Source organism: Eurosta solidaginis, chromosome 2 (genome assembly GCF_040869045.1).
Source record: "Eurosta solidaginis isolate ZX-2024a chromosome 2, ASM4086904v1, whole genome shotgun sequence".
Classification (NCBI taxonomy): Eukaryota; Metazoa; Arthropoda; class Insecta; order Diptera; family Tephritidae; genus Eurosta; species Eurosta solidaginis.
Genome location: NC_090320.1, coordinates 232,733,193 through 232,757,621, shown reverse-complemented (window position 1 = coordinate 232,757,621; position 24,429 = coordinate 232,733,193). Strand labels below are relative to the sequence as shown.

At 40.9% G+C, this 24,429-nt stretch overlaps 2 protein-coding genes across 2 annotated transcripts in view; one reads left to right on the top strand and one right to left on the bottom strand.

Moving 5' to 3' along the window:
- Positions 1-8,108: 8,108 nt before the first annotated feature.
- Positions 8,109-14,519, bottom strand: LOC137240682 (uncharacterized). The gene is made up of 2 exons (XM_067767259.1): positions 14,209-14,519; positions 8,109-14,142 (listed from the first exon to the last, which is right to left on the bottom strand). Exon 2 carries the CDS (start codon positions 13,964-13,966, stop codon positions 12,158-12,160), a length of 1,809 nt encoding a protein of 602 aa, XP_067623360.1. The 5' UTR covers positions 13,967-14,142; positions 14,209-14,519; the 3' UTR covers positions 8,109-12,157.
- An 8,272-nt stretch (positions 14,520-22,791) lies between these two features.
- The window catches only part of LOC137240678 (uncharacterized), a 38,878-nt gene continuing 37,240 nt past the window's right edge, over positions 22,792-24,429 (top strand). Inside the window, exon 1 of the mRNA XM_067767255.1 lies at positions 22,792-23,118. The gene's annotated coding sequence lies outside the window, so the exon portion shown is untranslated. The remainder of the gene's footprint in view (positions 23,119-24,429) is intronic.

Genomic DNA, 24,429 nt, shown 5'->3' with positions numbered 1-24,429 from the left:
TGTAGATGTAAATCTTAAAACTAAAGAAAAGTAATTAATAAATATTAAAAGACAGCAGTAGTGATGATGAATAACCTTTGGCTGATTATAGATCGAATAGTATTTAACAAATAAAGAAAGAAGAAACAGAGACACGTTTATACGGCATACAATTTTTGCATTGCCAATTTGACTTTCTGTAAACGAATGTTGAGTATTTCCATTTCTAAAGCCTGCCGCTCCTTGCATTGGAGAACATCTAACTCGTGCCGCTCACGCATGATTTTCATTTGGAGCTCCACCCTCTCCTCTTCTCTCTTTGCCTGGGAAACCTCTGCCTGCTATTTAGCTTCCGTCCATTTGCTTTTAATGGAAGCCAAATGCTCCCAAGATGTCCTCTTATTATCCTTCTCGCACTGTTTTTGAGGCGTCCACAGTGGTGTGCTCATTTTCTTTCTCAAGGTGGCAGGACCAGATGCAGGCGTTTCCAAATTGGGCTGGGGATTATCATTGTTTTCCGCCCCTGGGAGAGTAAATCATTATTCAAACAAAAAAACTAAAATTTTACTGCAACTTACGATCCTCTTTCACAGCATCTGAGTCGGCAGAATTTGGAATACCATCAATCTCCTTTTCATTTAACATCGACAGCATCCTCTCCTCTGGACCTGTGAAGGTGTGCGTTGTTGCTGGACCGCCGCTCGTACCATAAACGCTTTTACGCTCATCAGCTGCCTTGTTTTTCGTCGTAAATTTTATGTTTTTATATTTCTTTTTTAATTCCTTACACTCCCGAAAAATTTCAGTTCTAACACATGCCGCAATGTAAATACCCGTCGCACAAAAGTTTCCTTTAAAATTTTCCTTTTTTTAAATCCAGTTTTAGGCAAAAGTTGACAATTTATATAATGCGTTTTGAACTTTATGCACAATTTATTATTTTTATTATAATTTTATCAAAAGTTGCCAATACGCAGCTGACAGCCGTAACTGACAATACTTCAATTGTATTGGGTTGCGTGAAACTAAAGAGTAGCAAAAAATACTACTATGTATAAAACAGCTGATAGGGTTGTTGTATGTCAATTTCGTTAAGTAACTAAATTGGTGAAACCGAAAAAAACTAAGCCGCAAATCTGGACTAACTTAAGTCAAAACTAAGTTTTAGCCTAAGTCGAGTTGGTGAAATCGGCCCTAAGTTAATTTTAGTTGTGACATGTGACGGAAGTTAAAAATTTTGCTGCAGAGACCATCTTTTTGCGTTGGCGGCCTTAATTTAAAAATATCAAGTAATAATAAAAACGGAGCTCGAGGCGCGTCTTTTGATTCCACGTTTGATAATTTTTGATAAAAATTAGGTGGCGCACCGTCTTTTAAATCGTTACCATATTAAGTTGTATAGAATCGACGGGATGGCCTACAAGGTTTCATGTCATACTAAATCGCTCCCGATATGGTCGGCCTAGTACCTTAATGGTTCCCGGAACGTACCCGATCTGCATGCGGCAAAGGACCAACAAAGTCGATAACGGGGAGTGTCCTTATCGCTACAACAACAACAACAGTTACTTTCTGATTTTCATTCATACGTATGTGCGGCCGCCGTGGTGTGATGGTAGCGTGCTCCGCCTATCACACCGTATGCCCTGGGTTCAACTCCCGGGCAAAGCAACATCAAAATTTTAGAAATAAGATTTTTCAATTAGAAGAAAATTTTTCTAAGCGGGGTCGCCCCTCGGCAGTGTCTGGCAAGCGCTCCGATTGTATTTCTGCCATGAAAAGCTCTCAGTGAAAACTCATCTGCCTTGCAGATGCCGTTCGGAGTCGGCATAAAACATGTAGGTTCCGTCCGGCCAATTTGTAGGGAAAAATCAAGAGGAGCACGACGCAAATTGGAAGAGAAGCTCGGCCTTAGATCTCTTCGGAGGTTATCGCGCCTTACATTTTTTTTTTTTTGTATGTGCATTTTTAAATAATAAAAAAATGTTATATTATTTTAATAGATAGCATCTCCGCCGGATTGCGAATCAGCTCAGAATATGCCAAAATCAGAGGAAATCTACAATTAAATGCCGATTCACGTGGCATTTGCCAAGGATACAAGATACTTTACAAGCAACATGCTTTGGAATACGGTACCAAACTGGTATTTCCCTAAAAAAGGGTGGAACTACGCATCTTGGTTTGCCAGTATTTGCTTCGGTAATTTATATTGATCTGTATTGATTAAAAATTGCAATAGTAGATAATGTAATGTGAATTAAAATTGAATAGGTACCCGGGGCAAAAAAGGCAACTGATCGGCATGCAACTGTTATTTATGTGGCGCCACCGGGAGCTGCTGCTGCTATCCTAGAAGCATTAGTAGCAGAAATGTCTTTGATTTTTTGCATCACCAAAAGTTTGTCATAACATGATATGGTTCACGTTAAGCACGCTCTCTTAAGGCAAAAAAAATCGCGTCTAGTCAGGCCCGATTTTCCAGCAATCATCGCGCCAGAAAGGGTAAGTAAATTGGCTACCATATTAAATATATAAGCAACATGTATGCATTTTTTAGTGATAATTTGTCATGCTTTTGTTGATAATCAACTGAAGAATGCAAATACGACAGAGTTCGAAGTTCATGTGAAAACTAATTAATTTTTTTAATTAGCGTTTGGAGAGAAAAATACATATGTATGTATGCATAGAACTGCATAGAAGGGGAGGAATTAATTAATTATTATCAGTAGATTTGCAAGATTTTTGTCATTTTCCCTGCATCGCAGTTGTCATTACATTGCGTTAAGAGAGGACATCAACACCTTACTACCCACAGCCAGTTAAAATTTTAGTAAATTTTGCTCTTTTCATCACTGTTTCAAAACGTGGAAAGTTATATATCGAGCATTCCATGGTCATTATTAATATTCAATCCCTAGAAGGTTTAATGTAGTCATATCAATAGTTCCCGAGATGGTGGGGCTAGTACCACAATGGTGCTTGTTTATTTATTTATTTATTAGTCTAAAAATATAACAATTAATCAGACTAAGAACTAAAGACCGGAACGTAGATAGATAGATAATTTATTGAGGATTGCACAGTGACTTGCACATCTCCTTCACAGCACCTCATCCTAGCCGACTTCCTTGATGAACCCAAGCAGTGTTCTTGGCTTGAGGGATTAAATGTGGGAATGCTCTGGCCATGGTGAGCCCATAAACTTAGCCCTACGTCTTGAAATCGCCCCGCAATCTAGAAGGATATGGTCCACCGTCCGCTGATCCATCACAAAATCGGTATGTGTTGTTCGATATTATACCCAGCTTTTGCATGAGACTGTTCAGTCTACAGTGTCTAGTAAGAATAGCCGTAAGGATTCTTAGGTTATATTTTTGAGAGGCCTATTAATGCCCTATATCGAGTTGTGTTGTAACCCCTACCAGTAACTTAGATTGACTCAGGCCTGGCATATTGCGCCAATGTTCTCTCTTTTCCCTCCCTTCTGCTAATAAATGCCCCTGTGTACCAACTCGCAGGAACGGCTCGGGATCGATGGGTCATGCAGTTGCTGCCTCTCTTTCCGTGTTGTCCGCCTGCTGTTGTAGCAGTGCTTCGCCCCATCCAATAGGTGCGACCGATCACAAATTGTCATCAATGTCCTCTAACGGGAGTCCAAAGAAACTTTCTGTTTCAACAGGGGTGGACCATAATGAGAGGAGTGTTAGAGGCGTTTGTTCCACAATACAGTTAAAGAGATGGTTGGTGTCATGTGGGGACACATTACAAGCAGGACAATGTTTTGTATGTCGGGGTTGATTCTGGATAGGTAAGAGTTTAACCTGTTACGGTATCCAGATTGAAGTTGAGAGTGACTACTCGCGTTTCCCTAGGGAGAGTGCGTTCCTCCTCTGCTAGTTTTGTTCTTTGAGTACAGAAATCACCGGCATAGAGGTCCGACGCCTGTTTGTGGAGTTCACTGAAGACATGCTTGTGTTTTTTAGCTTCATACGGCTGTGTTCTCAGGTGCCGTATTTCCTCATAATGTAATGCGAGTGATTCCGATCAGCAATAGTAAATATCGGCTGAAAATACCGAATTTCAGCGAAATTAGTTTTTGGAACTGTTTGGAGTTACAGGTGGCGACCGATTTTCTTTTCCATAGGGCCGGATGCATTGTATTTTGCTGCTTCCAATATTACCATTCCCTTTTTGAGCTCCAGTATCGGATATATCATGTAAAAAATAATTTATTTAATTTAATTTAATTTATTTATTATTACGGCTGTTTAGGCCTAAAACTTAAACTACTAAGTACAATTCATTATTATATCACTTATTTCTATTGAATATGCTGTTGGAATGCCATGTGATTCCGATCAGCATATTTACTGGCGTGACAAACGGACGAGTCTGGGAGCCAGTCATTTAAGGAAGGTTGGAAAGGACGCGTTTCCAATCCTCCAGTGCTCCCAGCTTAAGGCAAAAAAATTTGGAACTTATATTTTTCAAATATATTTGTATTTTAAGCTGTCAGAATGTATTGGTATCCGATCAACACAGCTAAACATGTCTTTGGATGTTGGAATTGTGTACCCAATGACCCCTCTACTTTGTTTAGTAAATATGCTGTCGGAATACATGAAGATTCCGATCAGCACAGATCAAAATATAATGGGAGGTTGAAAAGGACGTGTTTCCAATCCCCCCTGCTCCAATTTTTGTTTAACCTTATTTTGGTTACACATCATATAATTTTATTGTTATATTAATGCTGTCGGAATGCGAGTGATTCCGATCAGCAACAGTAAATATAGGCTGAATATACCGAATTCCAGCGAAATTAGTTGTTGGAACTGTCTTGGAGTTACAGGTGGTGACTGATTTTCTTTTCCTTAGGGCCGGGTGCATTGTATTTTGCTGCTACCAATATTACCATTCCCTTTTCGCGCTCCAGTATCGGTACATCATATTAAAAAATAAAAGAAAAAAAAACTTTATCTTATTGGAAGGGTTTTACAATGCTTCAATAAACTTTTTTTAAAAGTATTGAAGTTATTACTAATTTTTATGTGATTAGGAAGTTCATTAAAATATTTCAGGCCCTTATATATATGACCGTCCTAAAAAGATTCTTTTCCGGCAAACGCAGCAAACCCATTTCTCAGTACTGGGGTCAGGAGGATCTGCTGGGAGGTTGACAATTTGTGGGAGAGACACAACAAATTAAACATTGAGTCCGCCTGCTCATTACCCTCCACTCCCCTGTGGCCTAGGAACCAGGGCAACAGTACTACGTTGTGTGCTCCTAATTGATTCAGCTTTTCTACGCACTGAAGGACCAGTGCTGACTTTATTTCAAACGCCGCAAATGCCTTTAGTGGGGAGTGACTGTCTGACTGAGTAAGGCAATTGTTTCATTGGGGTATCAGCGCTGAAGGTTCAGCTTAGCGCACTAACTTATGGCGAATACTTCCGCTTGGAAAATGCTCGGATGCGCTTTTAGTGGTACTGATAATTTGGCTCTGGGTCCGAAAACTCTGGCTCCAATCCCCTCTGGCGTCTTCGAGCCATCTATGTACCATACGATCTTGAGCAACTTAGTAATACATTGCACCCGCCTATACCTATAAAGCCGTACCAAGAGACGGAGCAGCCCATTACATATTGGCGCAACCGGATCACTGCTAGACATCCATCCTATATGAAAGCTATGCATTCAAAAGTGTTTGTACCAGTGGCTGGTGCATACAGAACTGAACCAATGTATGCTATATTGAGGCCTGCACAAATACCAAGCTATGTTTATGTAAATAATATTACTGCTAATGTCAATTTGCACGGTTGAGCACATACAGTACCTACGTTTATACAAGGTGGAACACCACACTACCTACATGGCGATGTAGCAACCGATCAGGTTGTTGTAAGAGATTAATTAAAATATGTTATTCATAAACACTGATTCTTATATTTTCATTATCATTAAACCGTACACTAGACTCATGACGGGTATTCTTACTGGATACTGCCTTCTGGCGTCACATGCCTTTAAATTAGGCTTGGTCAGTGATAGCAGATGTAGGAAGTGCGGGTTGGAGGCGGAAACGATCGATTACGTTCTGTGCTCGTGCCCTGCGCTTGCCGGGCTAAGACTCCAGCTGACAGCTGTCAGATCTAGAAGCAGCAAGTGGCTTCAGTTCTAGGAAGCCGCTAACCCACTGGAGCCATGAGAAGCGTGAGTGCACTTTGGGTGTCCCAAGACAAGTTCCGTACCTGCTCCGAATAATTTGTAGCTATCTAAGCGACAAAGTACTCCCTTTTGATACAGATGAGGGACTAAGAATGCACAACACCACGGGCGGTGTCCCTCAGGGATCTGTTCTAGGTCCAACTCTTTGGAATGCGATGTATGGCGGGGTGCTACAAATCGACCTTCCCGGAGGCACGGAAATTGTCGGCTATGCAGATGATATTGTCGTAGTAGCAGTGGCCAAGAAACTTGATCTGCTCCAAGCATTATGTAATGACGCCGTGGGAAGAATAAAGGAATGGTTGATGAACACGGGGCTGGAGATGGCTAGCAATAAGACAGAAGTGGTTCTGATGACCTCAAAGCGGACTGTGGATGAGTTGGTCCTAACCATTGGAGATTATCAAATAAATTCAAAGCCCTCCTTGAAATATCTAGGAGTAATCATTGACTCAAAACTAACTTTTAGGGAGCACTTCAGGGCGGTGGGTGAGAAAGTTTATAGAGTTAGTGGAACCCTAACACGAAGAATGCGCAACATCGGCGGCCCAAGCGAAGCTACCCGTCAGCTATTATCCAACGTAACCAGCTCTATAATATTATATGCAGCACCAGTATGGCACAGATCTAAAATGGTCCACCAAAAAGATATACTAGCAGCGTACCGTATTACTGCTATACGAATAGCATGTGCTGTTCCCACGACGCGATCCATGTTTTATCCAGGAAAATCCCAGTAGATCTACTCTCAGGTGAAATGGCGGATCTGTATGGCATTGGATTCAGCAGACCATCTGAAGATGATAAGAAAAGCGCAAGGTCACGAACAATAGTTAGGTGGCAAGAACTGTGGGAAGATTCGAGAAAAGAGCGCTGGACCTTCATGCTAGTCCGGAATATAGCGGAATGGTACAAGCGAAAACACGGCGAACTAAATTACCATCTCACACAGATATTGAGCGGGCACGGTGGCTTTAAGGAATATCTACATAAGCGTGGGGTAGAGGAGCATCCTTTCTGTCCAAGCTGTCCATCCGAATTGGAAAGCGCAGAACATGTAATGTTTCACTGCCCTCGTTTTCACGGCGAAAGACTGTCTGTAAACAGAGTTTTTGGAGAGGAACCTTCCATTAGGAATTTAGTTCCACGAATTTGCGGACAAATAGATTGTTGGATTGCTGTGAGCAAGATGGCCTTTATAGTAATGACGAAATTGATGCATGCCGAAAGGGAGCGCAGAGATATGCGCATACGAAGTAGTGGCGACTAAATCGCCTGCCCCCCCCCGTGACGTTATGCCTAACGGCGGTCCCACAGGGTGCGTCCAATAAAAAAAGACAAGTTCCGTCGTGCCTGGTGTTGTTGGGTGAGCGGCCAGACAACAGGGTGCAACAAATGCACCTTTCAGGGGAAAATAAGATGTAACAAACGAGTATATTCTGTATCATATGATCAACTTGGAGACAACCAAACGTTTATTTTCCTGTCCAAAACAGAACTGGTGCACGGCACTGCTGCTAAAGAATGATAGGCGTAGTCATATCAATTCGTTCCCGGGTTAGTCGGGGAAAGCAATTTTAGCATTAATTTGTCCTTTTCAATTTGAACATCGATTCAAGAACTTCGCATAATAGATTAAACAGTCATCTGTATTTATTTGTTATTGTAGCACGTCTAATTAATTTACTTCGTAACATCAATCAATTGTCCCTTGTTATAATTTTATGTTCTCTATGAATGCAACAGCAAAGTATCTTTGGGTACCCCTGCCAACGGAGGATGCATAGGCATGTTGGAGTTTCATTTGAAGTTACTTTACCAGGTCCTGATTCTAGTTATCTGAAATTTCTCTTGTGCCTTTGGCCTCTCAGAAAAGAGCTATGTGTGGAGCCCTATTTATGGAACACTTTTCGGCTTATATTAAAAACTTTAAATCTATTCTTACTGATATGAGTTTCTTTTTCATTCTAGGTAATTTGATTTTGACGATGTGAGGATAGAAACATCCCAAATATTACAGCTGTGGCTGTAAGAACATACATTTGCTCAAATTAGAAGAAAACTGCACGGTTGAGCACATCCAGTACGTTTATACAAGGAGGAACACCACACTTGTCGTCGATGCGAAATAAAAATCTGTCGTCAATTACGATTTGCGAATTTAACTCCACGTATTAATTTATTTGCGGGTGTTTTGTGGGTTTATTTCTACATATTTAAAGGAAACTATTACAAATATGCTTAACATTTAACAAGCTAACAAACAGTAATTACCGCAGTGTTGTTCGCTCCAATTCTTCATCGACGACTAAAACGGTCACCAAATTCATAGCAACTTTGTATGCAAGAGTTAGAGCGACTAACATTGCGGTTTACAAATAAATATAATTGAACAGTTATGAAGTCAAATTTATGTACCTATGCGAAAGAGCGAGACATTTTCACATATGTATTCATGTTTAGCGGACAATTTCCAGGTTTCAATAAAACAAACAGACTGTGACATATGTACGTACATATGTATGATGATAGAACAATAAACAAGGATGACAAAATATTTGAAACAGTTCATACCGTAAAAGGGCCGTGCTTTAACATCCCCGCCTCCGTGAATCAACCAGATTCACCACAATTTATGTCAAGAACGGCCAGATTCGACGCCGCTCTACGTTTTACGCCACCAGAAGTTCTAACGTCCGCTCGCCGAACTTCGCCGTCATGCCCAGGGTAAATGCGTTCTATTTTACCGCGACACCAGTCGCGTCTAGGCACGTTCGGGTCGCAAATGAAGACAAGGTCCCCTTCCTGCAACTTCTTTGGCGAATTAAACACCCAGTCAACTCCTCGTCGAGACAACTCATCTTGCACGCGAGTACAATCAAAAACTTCGCTAAATCTCTTGGCCTCTTTGTCAGCACCCACAAAATTTTTCCCGTTATCCGAACGCAAGCGTATAGGTACACCGCGACGGTTTACAAAATTTCGAATTGCAATGATACAGTAATCGGTGCTCAAATCGTGGGCCAACTCCAAATGAACCGCTCTCACAGTCAAACATGTGAAGAGTACCCACCTCTTCTCCGTGCTGCGTCGTACAGTTACAGTTACCGGGCCGAAATAGTCCAGTCCTGTATAGCTAAATGGCCGGATATATGGTGTAAGCCTGTCAGGAGGCAGTGGTCCCATCAAAGGGGCCTTCGGCTGTGCTCTACTTATGCGACAGACTAAACATCGTACTATTACACCACGTAACAAATTTCTCAGCCGTGGAATCCAGTAAGTTCGACGAATTTCACATATGGTAGCTTCTGTATTTTGGTGATGCATGATACAGTGATAGTGCGTTACGACAAGCTTTGTGAATGCGTGTCTCGGCGGCAATATAATAGGGCGTCTAGAACTTATGGGCAGCCAACTGGCAGCGTCAATGCGACCTTCCACACGGAGCACCTTTTCTTCATCAATGTACGGCGAGAGATGGAAGAGCTCGCTATTATGGGCGATGTTCTGTCCACTTTCGATTTGCTGGATTTCCGTGGAGAACGTCTCACGTTGTACAAGTCGACATAGTAAGCGTTTTACTAATTCAGTTTCTCTAGCGGACAGACCATGACATTCATTTGCTTGTGTTTGGCGGCGGCAAATGGCAATAAACCGCAATACCCAGGCGGCGGTTCTGACCAGTTTCCTGAAGGTAGAAAAACGTTTAAATTCAAAGAGATTAGTGTCAATAATTACCAAAGCATATTTAGATCGGAGCTCTTCATCAGGATCTGCATTCTCGCAAAACAAAGATTCACCAATAGGCCAAGAAAGATGCGATGCTTTGAGAAATGGTGGGCCGGCTAACCAGGGCGTTGTCGAATCGAGACGCACCTGATTATTTGTACGAGTGGCTACATCTGCAACGTTAAGATCAGTAGGAATCCACCTCCAATTTGTTGTTGTTGCCAATATTTCTGCAACCCTGTGTTGCACGAATGGCTTATATCGACGGTGCTCGCTATTGATCCACCTTAAAACCGTCATTGAGTCGCTCCACAAATAGTAGTTTTCACTGTCTATCGGATGACCTTCACGCACACAGTTAAGTAGGCGAGTTCCTAACACAGCCGCCTGTAGTTCAAGTCGCGGCACAGTTAGTGGCTTTATAGGGGCGCATTTGGACTTGGCGCATATGAAAGATACTTCTATTTCTCCGCTCGAACTTACCGATCTGAAGTAGGCTACAGCTGCAAAGGCCTCCTCACTTGCATCTACAAATATGTGAAGCTGCAGCATTCGCGGAGTGCCACATCGAAAATAAAACGGGGCATGGTGTACTCACTGACCGCAGCCAACTGGTTTCGCCACTTTACCCACGCGTCGTTGATGTCATTTGGCAGTGACTCATCCCATCGCATATTTCTTTTCCATACCTCTCGCATTATTAGTTTGGCGCTAACAATAAAATGAGCTAGAAAACCTAAGGGGTCGAAAATAGACATAACGACACTTAATAGCTCACGCTTAGTGGGGCATCTTGATCCGCTTATGACCGCGGGATCGACGTTATTAAATTTTAACTGAAACCCAAAGCAGTCGGTTGATGGTTTCCAAAATAGACCTAAAACCCTTTCAGTCAAAATGCCTTGTTTTTGGCTCATTAGGCGTGTGCACTCGTTACCACCTAGCCTGTTAACTACCCTTTGTGAGTTTGATGAGAAATTTCTAAGCTCGAAACTAGCTTTCAAATGGATATCCCGTACTTTCTCTGAGATCGTGATTGCTTCTTGCTCCGTTGCGAAGCTGTCCACAAAGTCGTCTACGTAGTGATGATTTAAAATAGCATCTACAGCTCGGGATGTAATTTCGTCGGTATTTCCATATTTCATTGCGTTGATGGTTTTAACATAATTTGCAGAGCATGGTGAGCAAGCGGCACCAAACGTCATCACTCGCATTTCATAAACTTCAGGCTGTTTTGTGGAGTTACCATTGCGCCACAGGAATCGCTGCGCACATCTGTCGTCTGGTTGCACAAGCACTTGGTGAAACATTTCTCTTATGTCACCACATACTGCATAGGCACCTTTGCGAAAATGAAAGAGTATCGAGGGCAATGCTTTGTACTCCTGCGGTCCCTTCAGTAGGCACGAGTTAAGAGAGACACCTTCAACCTGAGCCGCTGCATCGAAGACTAAGCGTAATTTGCCTGGCTTATTGGGATTTCTGACGGCGAAGTGAGGTAAGTACCATGTTTTGGGCGACAATAAGGCTGCTTCTGTTGGTAGGAGCTTACGTGCGTATTTCTTCTCTATATATGAGTTTATGATTCGTTCATATGCAGCGCCAAATTCAGCGTCGCGACTCATTTTCTTCTCTACACCAACCAACCTCTTCAGTGCTAGCGGGAAGCTATCTGGTAGTACTGTGTGGTCACTCTTCCAAATGAGCCCAGTCTGGAACCTTCCATCAATACGAAGTGTGGTTGAATGCAATATCTGTCGTGCTCGGCTGTCGGATTCACTTTCTATTGGCGGTGCGGATCTAACTCCGAAGGATTCAGTATCGAAAAAGTTGGCCACCATATCATGGAGTGACTGATCGCTACAATTGTTCAGCAGCAAACATGACGACATCATTGGGGCGGGCATGGGTATGGATATGCTCGATGTTGGGCCAAACAATACCCATCCTAGTTCGGTGTTCGCAGAGAAAGGACCACTCTCTCTAACTCTTACGGTAGTGGATGGCAATCCGAGGTGGCAATGGTCAAGACCGATCAGAAGTTTCGGTCTAACTTGCGGATATGTCTGTACTGGCAACTCACTTAGATGCGACCCATGGCAATTCAACTCGGACTTACTTAAACTTTGAAATGGAAACTTCAAATTTGAAACCCCATATACGTTTCGTAGCTTGTGCTTCTTGCGAACACTTACTCCACTTATTGACAGGTCAACAATGAGGGCTGGCTCCTGTGCTGCGCGACCACCGAACCATTTCAAAGTCCAGACTCTGCTCACGTCCTTGTAGTCCAAGTTCGTTCAGAAGAGTATTGTCAATCATTGTTATTGAAGAGCCTTCATCTAATAGCGCATACGTCTCGACCGATCTGTTGATTCCATACAAAATGACTGGTAAAATTCTAAATAATAACTTACTTTCAGCGCCGTTACTGCAACTGAGCACAGCTGCTTCTGCGTCCTTTGGCTGTTGACTACCTACTGGCGGCTGCGTGTGCATTACGGTGTGATTCTTGGCTTGAACCATCGAAGTTTCGTGTCTTTTGGCCGAATTTACTGCTTTCGGCAAATTGGTCGTTGGACGTTCGACCTCATGTAGGAGTTTATGGTGCATTCTCCTACAACCCTCTATAGCGCATGGCTTGCGCCGTTGACAATCACGCATACCGTGTCCAGAGCTAAGACACCCGAAGCAAAGGCGGCTCTGCTTTACTTGAGCCCACCTGTTTGCAACAGTCAGCTCAATAAATTGTTTGCACTCAGATGTTTTATGTTGACCCTGGCAGATTGCGCAATTTGATTGACGGTAAGTTTGCGCAGTGTGAAGTACGACCCGGCGTTTATGGTCCCGCACTGGATCACCATCCTGAACTGTACAAATGACACTCGCGAGATTCGTGAGCCACTCGCTAAACTGTTTCACGGTCGCATATGATTGTACCGTTGCCGCATAACTAGCCCACTCGATTCGTTTGCTTATTGGCAATTTCATGACAAGCTCGTCGAGTAGCGTAGGGTTGGCTAAATGTAGATCTCCTCCTCTCGCCGATTGTAGGAAAGCGCAGATATTGTTCACGTTACTGGCAAACGGGACAATTTTTACCATTGCATTTTCCGCTATGGGTGCAATTTCTTTTACGCGTGCTAGCTGGCTACGGATCAGCTGTTCTGGCCGGCCAAATCTAAATTTAAGTTGCTCTATTATGTTGCTAACGTTGTTCGGGTGAATAAGTAGAGACTTTACCGATTCTCTAGCTTCGCCCTTCAAGCTTCTCTGTAGCCGCTGATTATTTTCGAAATTGCTGTACCCGTAGACCGCCGTAGATTCTGTAAAGGCAGTATAGAATATTGGCCAGTCTTCTGGTTTCCCACAGAAATCCGGCAAAGCTTGCATTTTTCTAGGTAAGCAAGACGACGGTGCAGCTACAGAACTCATTTGTGTATAGGCAGGAGTGCTGGCAGGGTTAAACCCTAGCGGAGTGGCCCTAACAGCTGGCAGCGGATTAGCATACATATTATTAAGCGAAATATATAGGCAATTTTCAGTAGACGTAGTACTACAGGCAGTGAAAAGTGGCGGCGAGTACCGAATGTCGGCTCGTAATGGAAAAGGTGGTGTATTAGCAGTCGTAGCTGTTATTTCTTGCGTTCCCGTCGGGTGCGCAGATGGCAATTGCGTCGTTGGTGGCTGGGGAGCTGCCGACGTAGCACCCATACCATTGTTTGCTGCATTTTGCGCTTCATGATCCCTCAACTTTGCTTGAGCAACTCTGAGGTTACTTTCGAGTACGGCTATACGTTGTTGCATTGCGCTAACCACGCTTTCTTGACTTGCTGCTGAAGTTGTTGAGGAACCTGAAGTAATTATAGGCGAGGCTGGTTTTGTTGCAGGCATACTAAGTGTTGTGTTTGACATTGGCATGTCTTTTTCCATTAAAGGCATGGCTGTTCTTTTGTGCTTACCACTGACTGGATTTAAACGAGTACTACGGCGTGGGGATTTATCCATAAAAAGGGCCATGCGCGGCTACTTATTTTTATCCCCAACGATTTGACGAGTTCCATAAATATGTAAATGTATTTACATTGCGAAATAAAAATGTGTCGTCGATGTGAAATAAAAATCTGTCGTCAATTACGATTTGCGAATTTAACTCCACGTATTAATTTATTTGCGGGTGTTTTGTGGGTTTATTTCTACATATTTAAAGGAAACTATTACAAATATGCTTAGCATTTAACAAGCTAACAAACAGTACTTACCGCAGTGTTGTTCGCTCCAATTCTTCATCGACGACTAAAACGGTCACCAAATTCATAGCAACTTTGTATGCAAGAGTTAAGCTGGAGACATTGGTGCTTTATCGGTAACCGTATCGGTAACCTTATAACAGCTGATTCGACCAATCTTATGAGAATCAATGCAATCGATTATTGGTGCCGCTAAGGTCGTAACCGTATCGTAGCCAACCAATTGGGTTTTGGTTACCGTCGTAACGATAAACAGCTGATTACGTTAGGGATACGGATACAGCGATACGACATACGGCACCAATGACTCCGGCTTTAAGCTGGAGACATTGGTGCTTTATCGGTAACCGTATCAGTAACCTTTTAACAGCTGATTCGACCAACCTTATGAGAATCAATGCAATCGATTATTGGTGCCGCTAAGGTCGTAACCTTATCGTAGCCAACCAATTGGGCTTTGGTTTACCGTCGTAACGATAAACAGCTGATTACGTTAGGGATACGGATACAGCGATACGACATACGGCACCAATGACTCCGGCTTTAGAGCGACTAACATTGCGGTTTACAAATAAATATAATTGAACAGTTATGAAGTCAAATTTATGTACCTATGCGAAAGAGCGAGACATTTTCACATATGTATTCATGTTTAGCGGACAATTTCCAGGTTTCAATAAAACAAACAGACTGTGACATATGTACGTACATATGTATGATGATAGAACAATAAATAAGGATGACAAAATATTTGAAACAGTTCATACCGTAAAAGGGCCGTGCTTTAACAACACTACTTTCACGGGGATGTAGCCACCGATCACGTTGTTGTAAGAGCTTATTTTAAATATGTTATTCATAAACACTGATTCTAATATTTTGTTTTGGTTTTTACTTTAGAGTCAACCTGTTATATAAGCGATGTCAGCTATGCCTGTAACTTAAGCGCCTTCAGATGTAATAGTTACCGCGGACGCGGTCACAGGAGTAGTGCACTACGTGGGGATTACACTAATCAAGGACTTTCAATATCGGAAGGTTTTCCAGCACCATAACAACACCAACAATATGTGCAATCACCCGAATAAATTGTACAACAAACGTTAACACCACATCATTAGCCAGCAACAACAACAACAATCGCAACAATTTGAAACTTCTAAACAATTAATGACTAGTGAACCACCAACATATCCGCAATATGCGCAAACATCAACACCAACATATGTCGCCTACTTTGCAACACGGTGAAGATGGCCAAGGCCATTCTGATTCTGATAAAAGCGAACCGTTGGCAAATTTAAAAACTCAAACAGACCACGAAAAATGTTGATGATGGTATTAATTCTAGTACGGATAGTGAAGAATTTAAACCTAGGAAAAAAGCTAAACTTGATAAAAACTTAACCGAATATGACGATGTTTCTAATTCTAATACTAAGGAAGATGAACCTTTGATAAACATGAAGCTTAAAACAGAGTTATCAAAAAATGACGATGATGATAATGATGTTGATGCAAAGTCCAATGTTGAAAATGATGAAAATTATGAAACAGAATCTGAAAACAGTATGAGTGTGGATTATAACCTGAAGGAAAACTGTCATATCCGGTACGACCAGATTTAGATGTTAAGAAAAGAGGCTCAGTATATTTATGGAAAATTTATCATGAGACAATGCCCAATGTATGTATTTCAATTAAATTCAGCACATTGTTGGAAAAAGCATCTAAACTTTATGCATCGTGTAGAGAAACCAGAACATTTACAATTTAAATATAACGAACGTGGTGCAAAATGTAAATTTTGTGATATTCAAGCAGCTACACCAAGCTTCAACAAATTATTGGACCATGAGATTTCTCATGTGCCCAATAGTCATTATTTAAAATGTAAATTATGCAATTGGAAGACGAAAATACATTCAAGTATGAATTTTCATTTACGTGTACAACACGCTGAAACAATTGATGTAACAACGAAAAGTTTAGTCCATATTGTAATCACAATTGTATTTACGCAAACACTTAATACAGGAACATGAGAAATCAGTGGATGAAAGAACATCTTTTCTATGTTTAGAATGTGGTGAACAATTTAGAACAAATACAAGTTTACGTGTACATGTTTATGAAAAGTTTGCTCATTGTACACCACAAGATTTGAACGGAAAGATCTTGAGGGTATGGTTACACCTATGTGGCATCTACAAGCTATTTATAATGACTAGTATGGAATGAATCCGGATATGGAAGAAAACGGAGGTGACGAAATGAATCACTATGCTTCTTTGGATTCTGGTGATACTCCTGACAGGCTTCCTAATTTCGCTACGTCTGATCTTACTATACCTACCAAACTAATATGACTCTGCAAACTGATGAGCAACACTACCAGCGCAGGAAAAATAAGAACTTCAAAACAAGGTTTCGGAAAGGGCCCGACTATGAATAGACGTTAATGTATTTATATAGTTTATAAATATAAAAATTCACATATGTAAAGTTCACTAGAGTAATAAGGGAATAATTTAAATTGTAAAAAAACATTGTATATATGAACTATTTATAATTAAATATTATCTGAACATAAAGGACGCGTTTCATTCATGGAAAAAGCGATTTGTCAGAAGGTAACCGGTACGGGTAACCTATAGGCCAGTTACCCGTGTTGTTGTTGCATATGTTTTGGTTAGCGATAACGAAAACATACCTAATGAAGTAACTTAAAAATGTAAATAACATCGAGCGAGAAGGAATGTCGAAAACACAATAGGTAAGAGCGAGAAAGCGAGTCACACGTACACTATTTTGAGAGAGCGCATGCGTTAAATCCTTCCGCGATTTGCAACCAGATTGACTGAATTTTGGTATGTGTGCGTATCGGGTATTTGACGCTTGCCCCGCGACTATCAAATAAAAAGCCATCAATCAACATTTGCATTGAGAAACCGTAGCGCTCGGACGTGAATATGCCGTCATCGGGTGATGACTTTTTGTTACTTGCAACTACAGCAGTTTTATTAAATAATAAAAAAATTAATAAACATTTTATTAAATAATAATAAAAGCTTTACATTCCATAAAGCTGAATAAGTTGTTGCCATAGTAAAATTTTATTATCAGTTATTTGTATTCCATATTTTACTTTTGGCAACTCTGTTCGAACGTCATCATGTCGTGATCACGGTCGTTAAACAACGAGCAATGATCGGCTGATGGTGGTCCGCAAACGCATTGCAAAGGAGTATTGTTAGAGTACTCCAACATGAAGAAAATAGAACACGTAATCTAACAATTTTTGCAGGGTAGGAGTGTTCCAAAACTAATCTGTATTCATACAAAAAATGTGCTCCAATTAACATTGCGATGTCCTAGGAGAGGATCAGCTGATCCCACTCTCGCTTTGTTTGTGATTATTCCATAGAGTACATACGTGAGAGTACTTTCCAAAGTAATTTCACTGTAGTACTCCATGGAGCGCCCACAGAGGATCATATGCCAAAGTACTAAAGAGGAATTGTGTCGGAAAGAATTATCTAAGTGAATTGAATTTAAAATGAAAGTAAATGAAGAGGGGCAATACAACTTTTATATTTTATACTACGAATATTCTTATGTTATTTAGCATTTGCGTGAATAAAGAAAATAATATTCTCTATACATACTATAGTACGTATACATAAAACCAGTGCGCGGTCGCATTTTATCAGAGTTGCCATAGTAAAATTTTATTATCAGTTATTTTCATGCAATATTTTACTTTTGCCAACTCTGTTCGATCGTCATCGTGTCGTGATCACGGTCGTTAAAAAACGAGCAATGATCGGCTGATGGTGCTCCGCAAACGCATTGCAAAGGAGTATTGTTAGAGTACTCCAACATGAAGAAAATGGAATACGTAATCCAACAATTTTTGCAGGGTATATATAGATGCAAAAATCACAGACATAAGATTGTGCATTGCGCATGTAAACACATGATCAGCTGTTTTTGATGACGTAGAAATAGCTTATTTTCATTTAGCCGCGCTTGGATATACGTGTATTTGGCGTTATTTGTGAGAGTTTTAATTAAATAAATCTATTAATAATACTTTGTTCTGTGTTTGGGTGTAAAAACAACAACAGGAAAACCAGTGAAAACAAATGGAGATTTTTCCATTTTCCAAATGATGCAGTAATGGCTAGGAAATGGCTTCATTTTTGCCGCCGAAAGGACGTAGTGAGTCTCAAAACAGCATGCATATGTGAAGTGCATTTCACTCCACCCACCATTAGGTGGTCTTGCAAGCTCCATGTGATGTTCAAGCTCGTTGTCTGATAAGCATACATCATTATCTTATCAGCATCCTGTCGCCCTTTACATTAGGTGGTCTTGCAAGCTCCAAGTGCTGTTCAAGCTCGTTGTCTGATATGCATACATCATTATCTTATCAGCATCCTGTCGCCCTTTACGTTAGGTGGTCTTGCAAGCTCCAAATATCTTTTCGAAAACATATACATAAGTAATTTAAGGTTGTTGTTGTTGTTGTAGCAGTGCTTCGCCCCACCTAATAGTTGCGACCGATCACAAATTGTCATAAATAGCCTCCAACGGGAGTCAAAGGAAACTTGCTGTTTCAACAGGGGTGGACCATAATGAAAGGGGTGTTAGTTAGAGGCGTTGGTTCCACCTTACAATTAAAGAGATGGTTGGTGTCATGTGGGGACACATTGCAAGCGGGGAATACATTTTGTATGTCGGGGTTAATTCTGGATAGGTAAGAGTTTAACCTGTTACAGTATCCAGAACGAAGTTCACCTAGAGTGACTCGCGTTTAGTAATTTAAGGTCGAGCTGAAGGTTCGAAGGGAAAGTTCTGGTAAAACTCTCCTAACATTCAGGGAGGGAAACACAGGATGAAGTTAACAGCATAAGATCAAAAGTCGTAGACCTGTTATGGAAATGTCTTTTTTTTATTTCTATAGCAACACAACATATTTTTGAATGCAGGTTTAAAATCATGAAGTATTTTGTTCTACTAGTGGTTCTATCATACCTCATTTAACGTAAACTGGGAATCAAAAACTCCTCACGGAAGGACGTGTTTGGATGATCCAGCTTGAAATCGATCCCGATATAGTCGGGCTAATGTCTTAAAGGAACGTACCGAATTTATGTATATTCGGCAAAGGATTAAAAACACAGACCCCGGCGGGTTAGGGGGTCAGAATATAACCGCGGTGGGTATGCCTGTCGTAAGAGGCGACTAAAATAACAGATTCAAGGGGTTGTGTAGCGCAACTCTTTCGGCTTACCAGCGCATAATATAGCTTCTCCAAACCCAATTGTCAACCCCACCTATCCGTGGCGAATCCTGTTTCATTAACAGCCGAGGCTCTGCCCACCCCGACCTCCTCATGGATCTAGGGCGTGGGAGGGCGGTATGGCCAAGAAGGTTGCATGTGGTCATAACAAATCGCTCCCGAGATGGTCGGGCTTGGTATCGGAACGTACCGGATCTGCATCCGGCAAAGGACCATCAACATCAATAACACGCCCCAAGGCCTTGGGGAGTGCCCTTATCGCTACAACAACAACAACAACATTAACAACACTGGGATTGAAAGAGTTGTTTATAAAGGGTCGCACATTTGACCTACTACCACACCAAGGACAATGAAATATCTGTTTACATATTGCCGAATCTGATCGCATTGCTCATGACAATGACCCTTTTCAAAACCACGCTCAAATCTATGTATTTATGCATTAACTTTTAAGAACTATATAGTTTCACTTACGGCATTTGCTGCACAGAAACTTCAGTTGGTTATGACGCCTCAAGTGCACATGATAAAATGATTTTAGTAAAGCGCGTCCACAGAGATTACAATCCATATGCTCATCCTTTTGGTGAACTTGCCGTCTATGTAAACGTAAAGCATTTTTCGCAAATATCACAGGGGAAATTTAGATTTTTATCTCCCAAAAAAATGGAACAATTTAACAAAACTTTTGGTATATAGCGCAGAACTCCGTAAATACCTACCATGATCTAATTCATAGTGATGTAACAAGTCCCTCTGAAAATCGAATATAGATGTACAAAACTCGCATTTTAAATCAAAACAAGTTTTACGTGTACCACCAATACTTGGATCATCTGGTAAATTATCATCATAGCCAGCAACTCCTTTTGTCAGCCCATTCTCATCATTTGCAATACTATCCTCTTGCTCAATACAAACGATGCCGTCTACACTTTCACTAAGGTGTGACTGCTTTTGACTAGTATATTGGGCGGTTTTATGTGGGTTGAGGCTTTCTACCACTAATTTAGTTAGCTTTTCGTTTGCGATTTCTAAATCATAATTATCGGTATCACTTATGTCAACGGGATCATCAACAATGTTTGCGTTTGATTCTTCGTATTCGAACTCCTTAAATTATATTTAGTTACATTTCACTTTGAGAAAGTGTAAATGACTCCATCAGATCTATATAGTCATTAAGTTCGTCCTGACTAGCAACGAATAGACACGAGCGACAACAGCGCATATATTCCAATGAAACTTCTGTTCTTTGTGAGGAATCCATATTTGATTTAAAAGCAAAGATATTTTCACTTCATTTTACTGATGAAAAAAGATTTATCTTTTGCCCAGCCAGCCCCTTGCCAAAAATCACACACACAAGATTGTGCACAAGCGTTTCATGTGGCGGTGGATCTAAGTGAATTATATCATTTACACCAAGTGCTTTAAGCATAAGCACAGCATTCCCAAGATTTATAAGCCGTATCCCTGGTACAATATTATTTTCTGATTCTTGTTTGTAAGCCCAAGCGGTATAGAGGCGAAAACATTTGCCTGGCGCAGTATGTCCAACACGTCCTGCACGCTGATGCTTTAGAAATCGGTACAACCATTAATGATTCCATACCAGTACCAGGATCTATCACACATATATAATGTTTTCAATTGTGAGCGAAGTTTCGGCGATATTTTTTTAGATATGTTAAATTATATTTGACTGCTAAGAACGATACATTTCTCGGTAGTAGTGCAGTTTAGGGGCCCCACCCTAAAGTTGGGCCAAAATTTTCGAGTGAGCTATCAAAAGACGCGTATTAACAACAACAATAATCCGAAGGCGGAAAAGAAAAATGTTATCTCTGTCCGTAGATATTTGCAGTTGAAGTTGGCGATTTTCATGTGGTTGTTGTTGTGTTCTACCCACAAAAAAAATTGTGCATCATCGTGGCGGTAGCCACGGTTATACCACACAACCGGACTTGGCATGGCGTAGCCCAGGGTTATTTTTCATAAGCGCGGCCGAAGGCCGCCAACGCAGAAAGATGTTCTGCGCAAAAATACTATGGATGCCACCCCCGGTTTCGGAAGTACCCGCGGGTCTTTTTTCGATTTTTCGTTAATATCTTTTGAACGGGTAAAAAAAGTTAACTTCCGCTTTCGGATTCTTGATCTAGACGTGAATACGCGTCTTTTGATGCCTCTCTAAAAAAAGGAACAATTTTAGGGTGGGCCCCTAAACTGCACAATTACCCATTTCTCGGATACATTTACGGTTAAAAACATTTTAGATAAACAATTAATTAAAATAGAATAAATTTGCACAAAAGCATGCTCTTTTATTTTGCAATAAAAACAGCATATCAGCTGTTCGCTCAAGTCAAATGTGACGTAGATGCGCAGAACGAGGAATTTTGAACTCGTCAATGCGCAATAGATGTGTCGTTAAGCGCCAAATACACGACAAGAACATTTCCGCGAACATTCCGCAATCTTATTCGTAGCTTTGGCCATACACCATACGAACTTTTGGCCGAACATTAGTTCTCTTTCAGACAGCGATGAATACGGACAACAATTGTGCTGCAGCAATATTGCTCGCTGTGGCAATTAAGCGTAAAAAAAGAGAGAAGATCGCTAAAAAAGAATTTGGTGCAAAGAATGGTTTAAAAAACGAGCAGTTCTTGGACAAAGTGAGCTTATTAAAGAACTGGAATTCACGTCACAAAATGATTTTAAAAATTACGTTCGTATGAGCAAGGCAACATTTGACCAACTTTTACAAATAATTTTGCCACTCATAACGAAAAGGGATACAATAATGAGAGAAGCGATTCCCCCTCATCTACTTCTTTTAATTTTTCGATTAAAGTCGCATAATCATTATTCTTTTTAATTCTATTACAATAATCTTTGCTTTTTACTTGCCACAATGATGGCAAAGATTTATACATTTCAATAAATTCACTCAGAATTTTTTTATTGTCCATTTTACTTTTCCGCGCACGTCTGTTCCGTTCAGAAATTACTATGATTATGAGCTATTTCGCCATACATGCACGAACAGTTCGCGCAAATGTTCGCCAAAAATTAAAATATTTTGATTTTTGGCGAACATTTGCGCGAACTGGCAAACACCACCATACACGACAGAAAAGGTCGCAGAAACATGACATAACGGGAATGTTCGCGGAAATGTTCGTGTGGTGTATTTGGCGCTTTAGATTAGCTCGATTCAAAGAAATCGATTACTTTGATTTTTTGCTTAAGAGGCGAATCTACCATCTCAAATCATATTTTGTTATTCTCCAAATGTTTACAAACATTTTCATTTATGCTAATAAATGCTTGATACTCATAAAAAATATCAGTAGTAGTGTCAAAAGTAGCGTTTTAGGAGCAGCATCGCGAAAATAATGGGCAAAATTTCAATTCTGTCAAGGAGCGATCTATAAATTATATGAGTCTAAATCCCTCCTCCCTTATTTCTGATTTGAGATCCTACCTGAACGTGTAGGTGTTTGGAGTGCCGACAGGATGTCTAAAATTACCAAAAACCAATATTGCGCTCCTCCGTCGTATCTAACATAACGACGTAGCTGAAAATTTGGAAAATAAACTATTCCGTAAGTTTTTTTATTTATTTTAAATGCGCTTTTCTTCTTTCAACAGCGTTACAAAATATTTGTTTATCGTGCTACATATAACTAACCCGTGCAATGACTGATGACTGACCTAGGTTAAAATCCAAATTCTGGATTTTGTAAAAATCAAACATTTCGTTCCTAAAAATTATGCGGGATGATACTAAATGACCGTATATCCAAAAACAATATCAAGTCCACTTGTGTAGCCTTAGGTGCCTTCCTGCTGAGTTGCAGGAAGATTACAATGAGCTACAAATCTAGTGAACAGTGGTACGCCGTGGGGCAAGGTACTATGACCTCTGTTGTGGGTTTTGGTTTTCAATCAATACTCAAGGCCTTTCGTGACGGCGTACGTAGATGATGCTCCAGAAATCTAATGTGGAAAATGCTAGCGAAATAGTGGCTCTCCGTTGGCTCAAACATTGACATAGGTCAATTGGAACTATGTGATGTTTTTGTTATTGTATTAACATTAAAGATACTCCCCGAAGGTTTGAGGGAGTGTTATCGATGTTGATGGTCTTTTGCCGAAAACGAAATTCGTTGTCTTCGGTGCTAACACCTTCTTGTTGTTGTTTCACTGCTACAACATCCAGCAACTTGTTGTACTAGCCTCACTGCCTTGGGAACGATTGTTTTGACCCCTTAAACCTTTGGACTCTAGTCGCCTTTTACCACAAACGTGCTTAAAATTTTAATTTCCACATGCGACCTTCTTGGCCATCCCGCCCTCCCACCCCCCACACCCATGAGGAGTTCGGGGTCGCCAGAGCCTCGACTGTTAATGAAACAGGATTCGCCACAGATAGGTGTGATTGACAAATGGGTTTGGAGAAGCTATATATTGCGCTGGCAACCTGTAAGGGTTGCGCTACACAACGCCTTGAATCTGGTATTTTAGTCGCCTCTTACGACAGGCATACCTACCGCGGGTATATTCTGACCGCCTAACCCGCTGGGGGACTCGGTTTGTCGTCGCGTTGTATTATGTTCAGGGTGCTCTACCATTTGGCCGTTGGTGTTTTACCATAAGTACACAAGTTTTACATAAGTACAAGTTCTTAATAAGTCTGCCGCGTTCTTAAAAGACCTTTCTTGTGAGTCCGTAGTCCTACCTCGGGTGTGATAGTGAAGAAGTCACAAATTGGTCTTAATTTACGGTATGAATGCGTTCATAGGCGCCCTCGGTTCCACAGAGCCACAAACTACAACGCCAACTTGGCCGACCGCAAGAAGTAATAGAGTAGTAAAATACGATGGTACCAAAAGTGATTTATTTATGTATTTAAT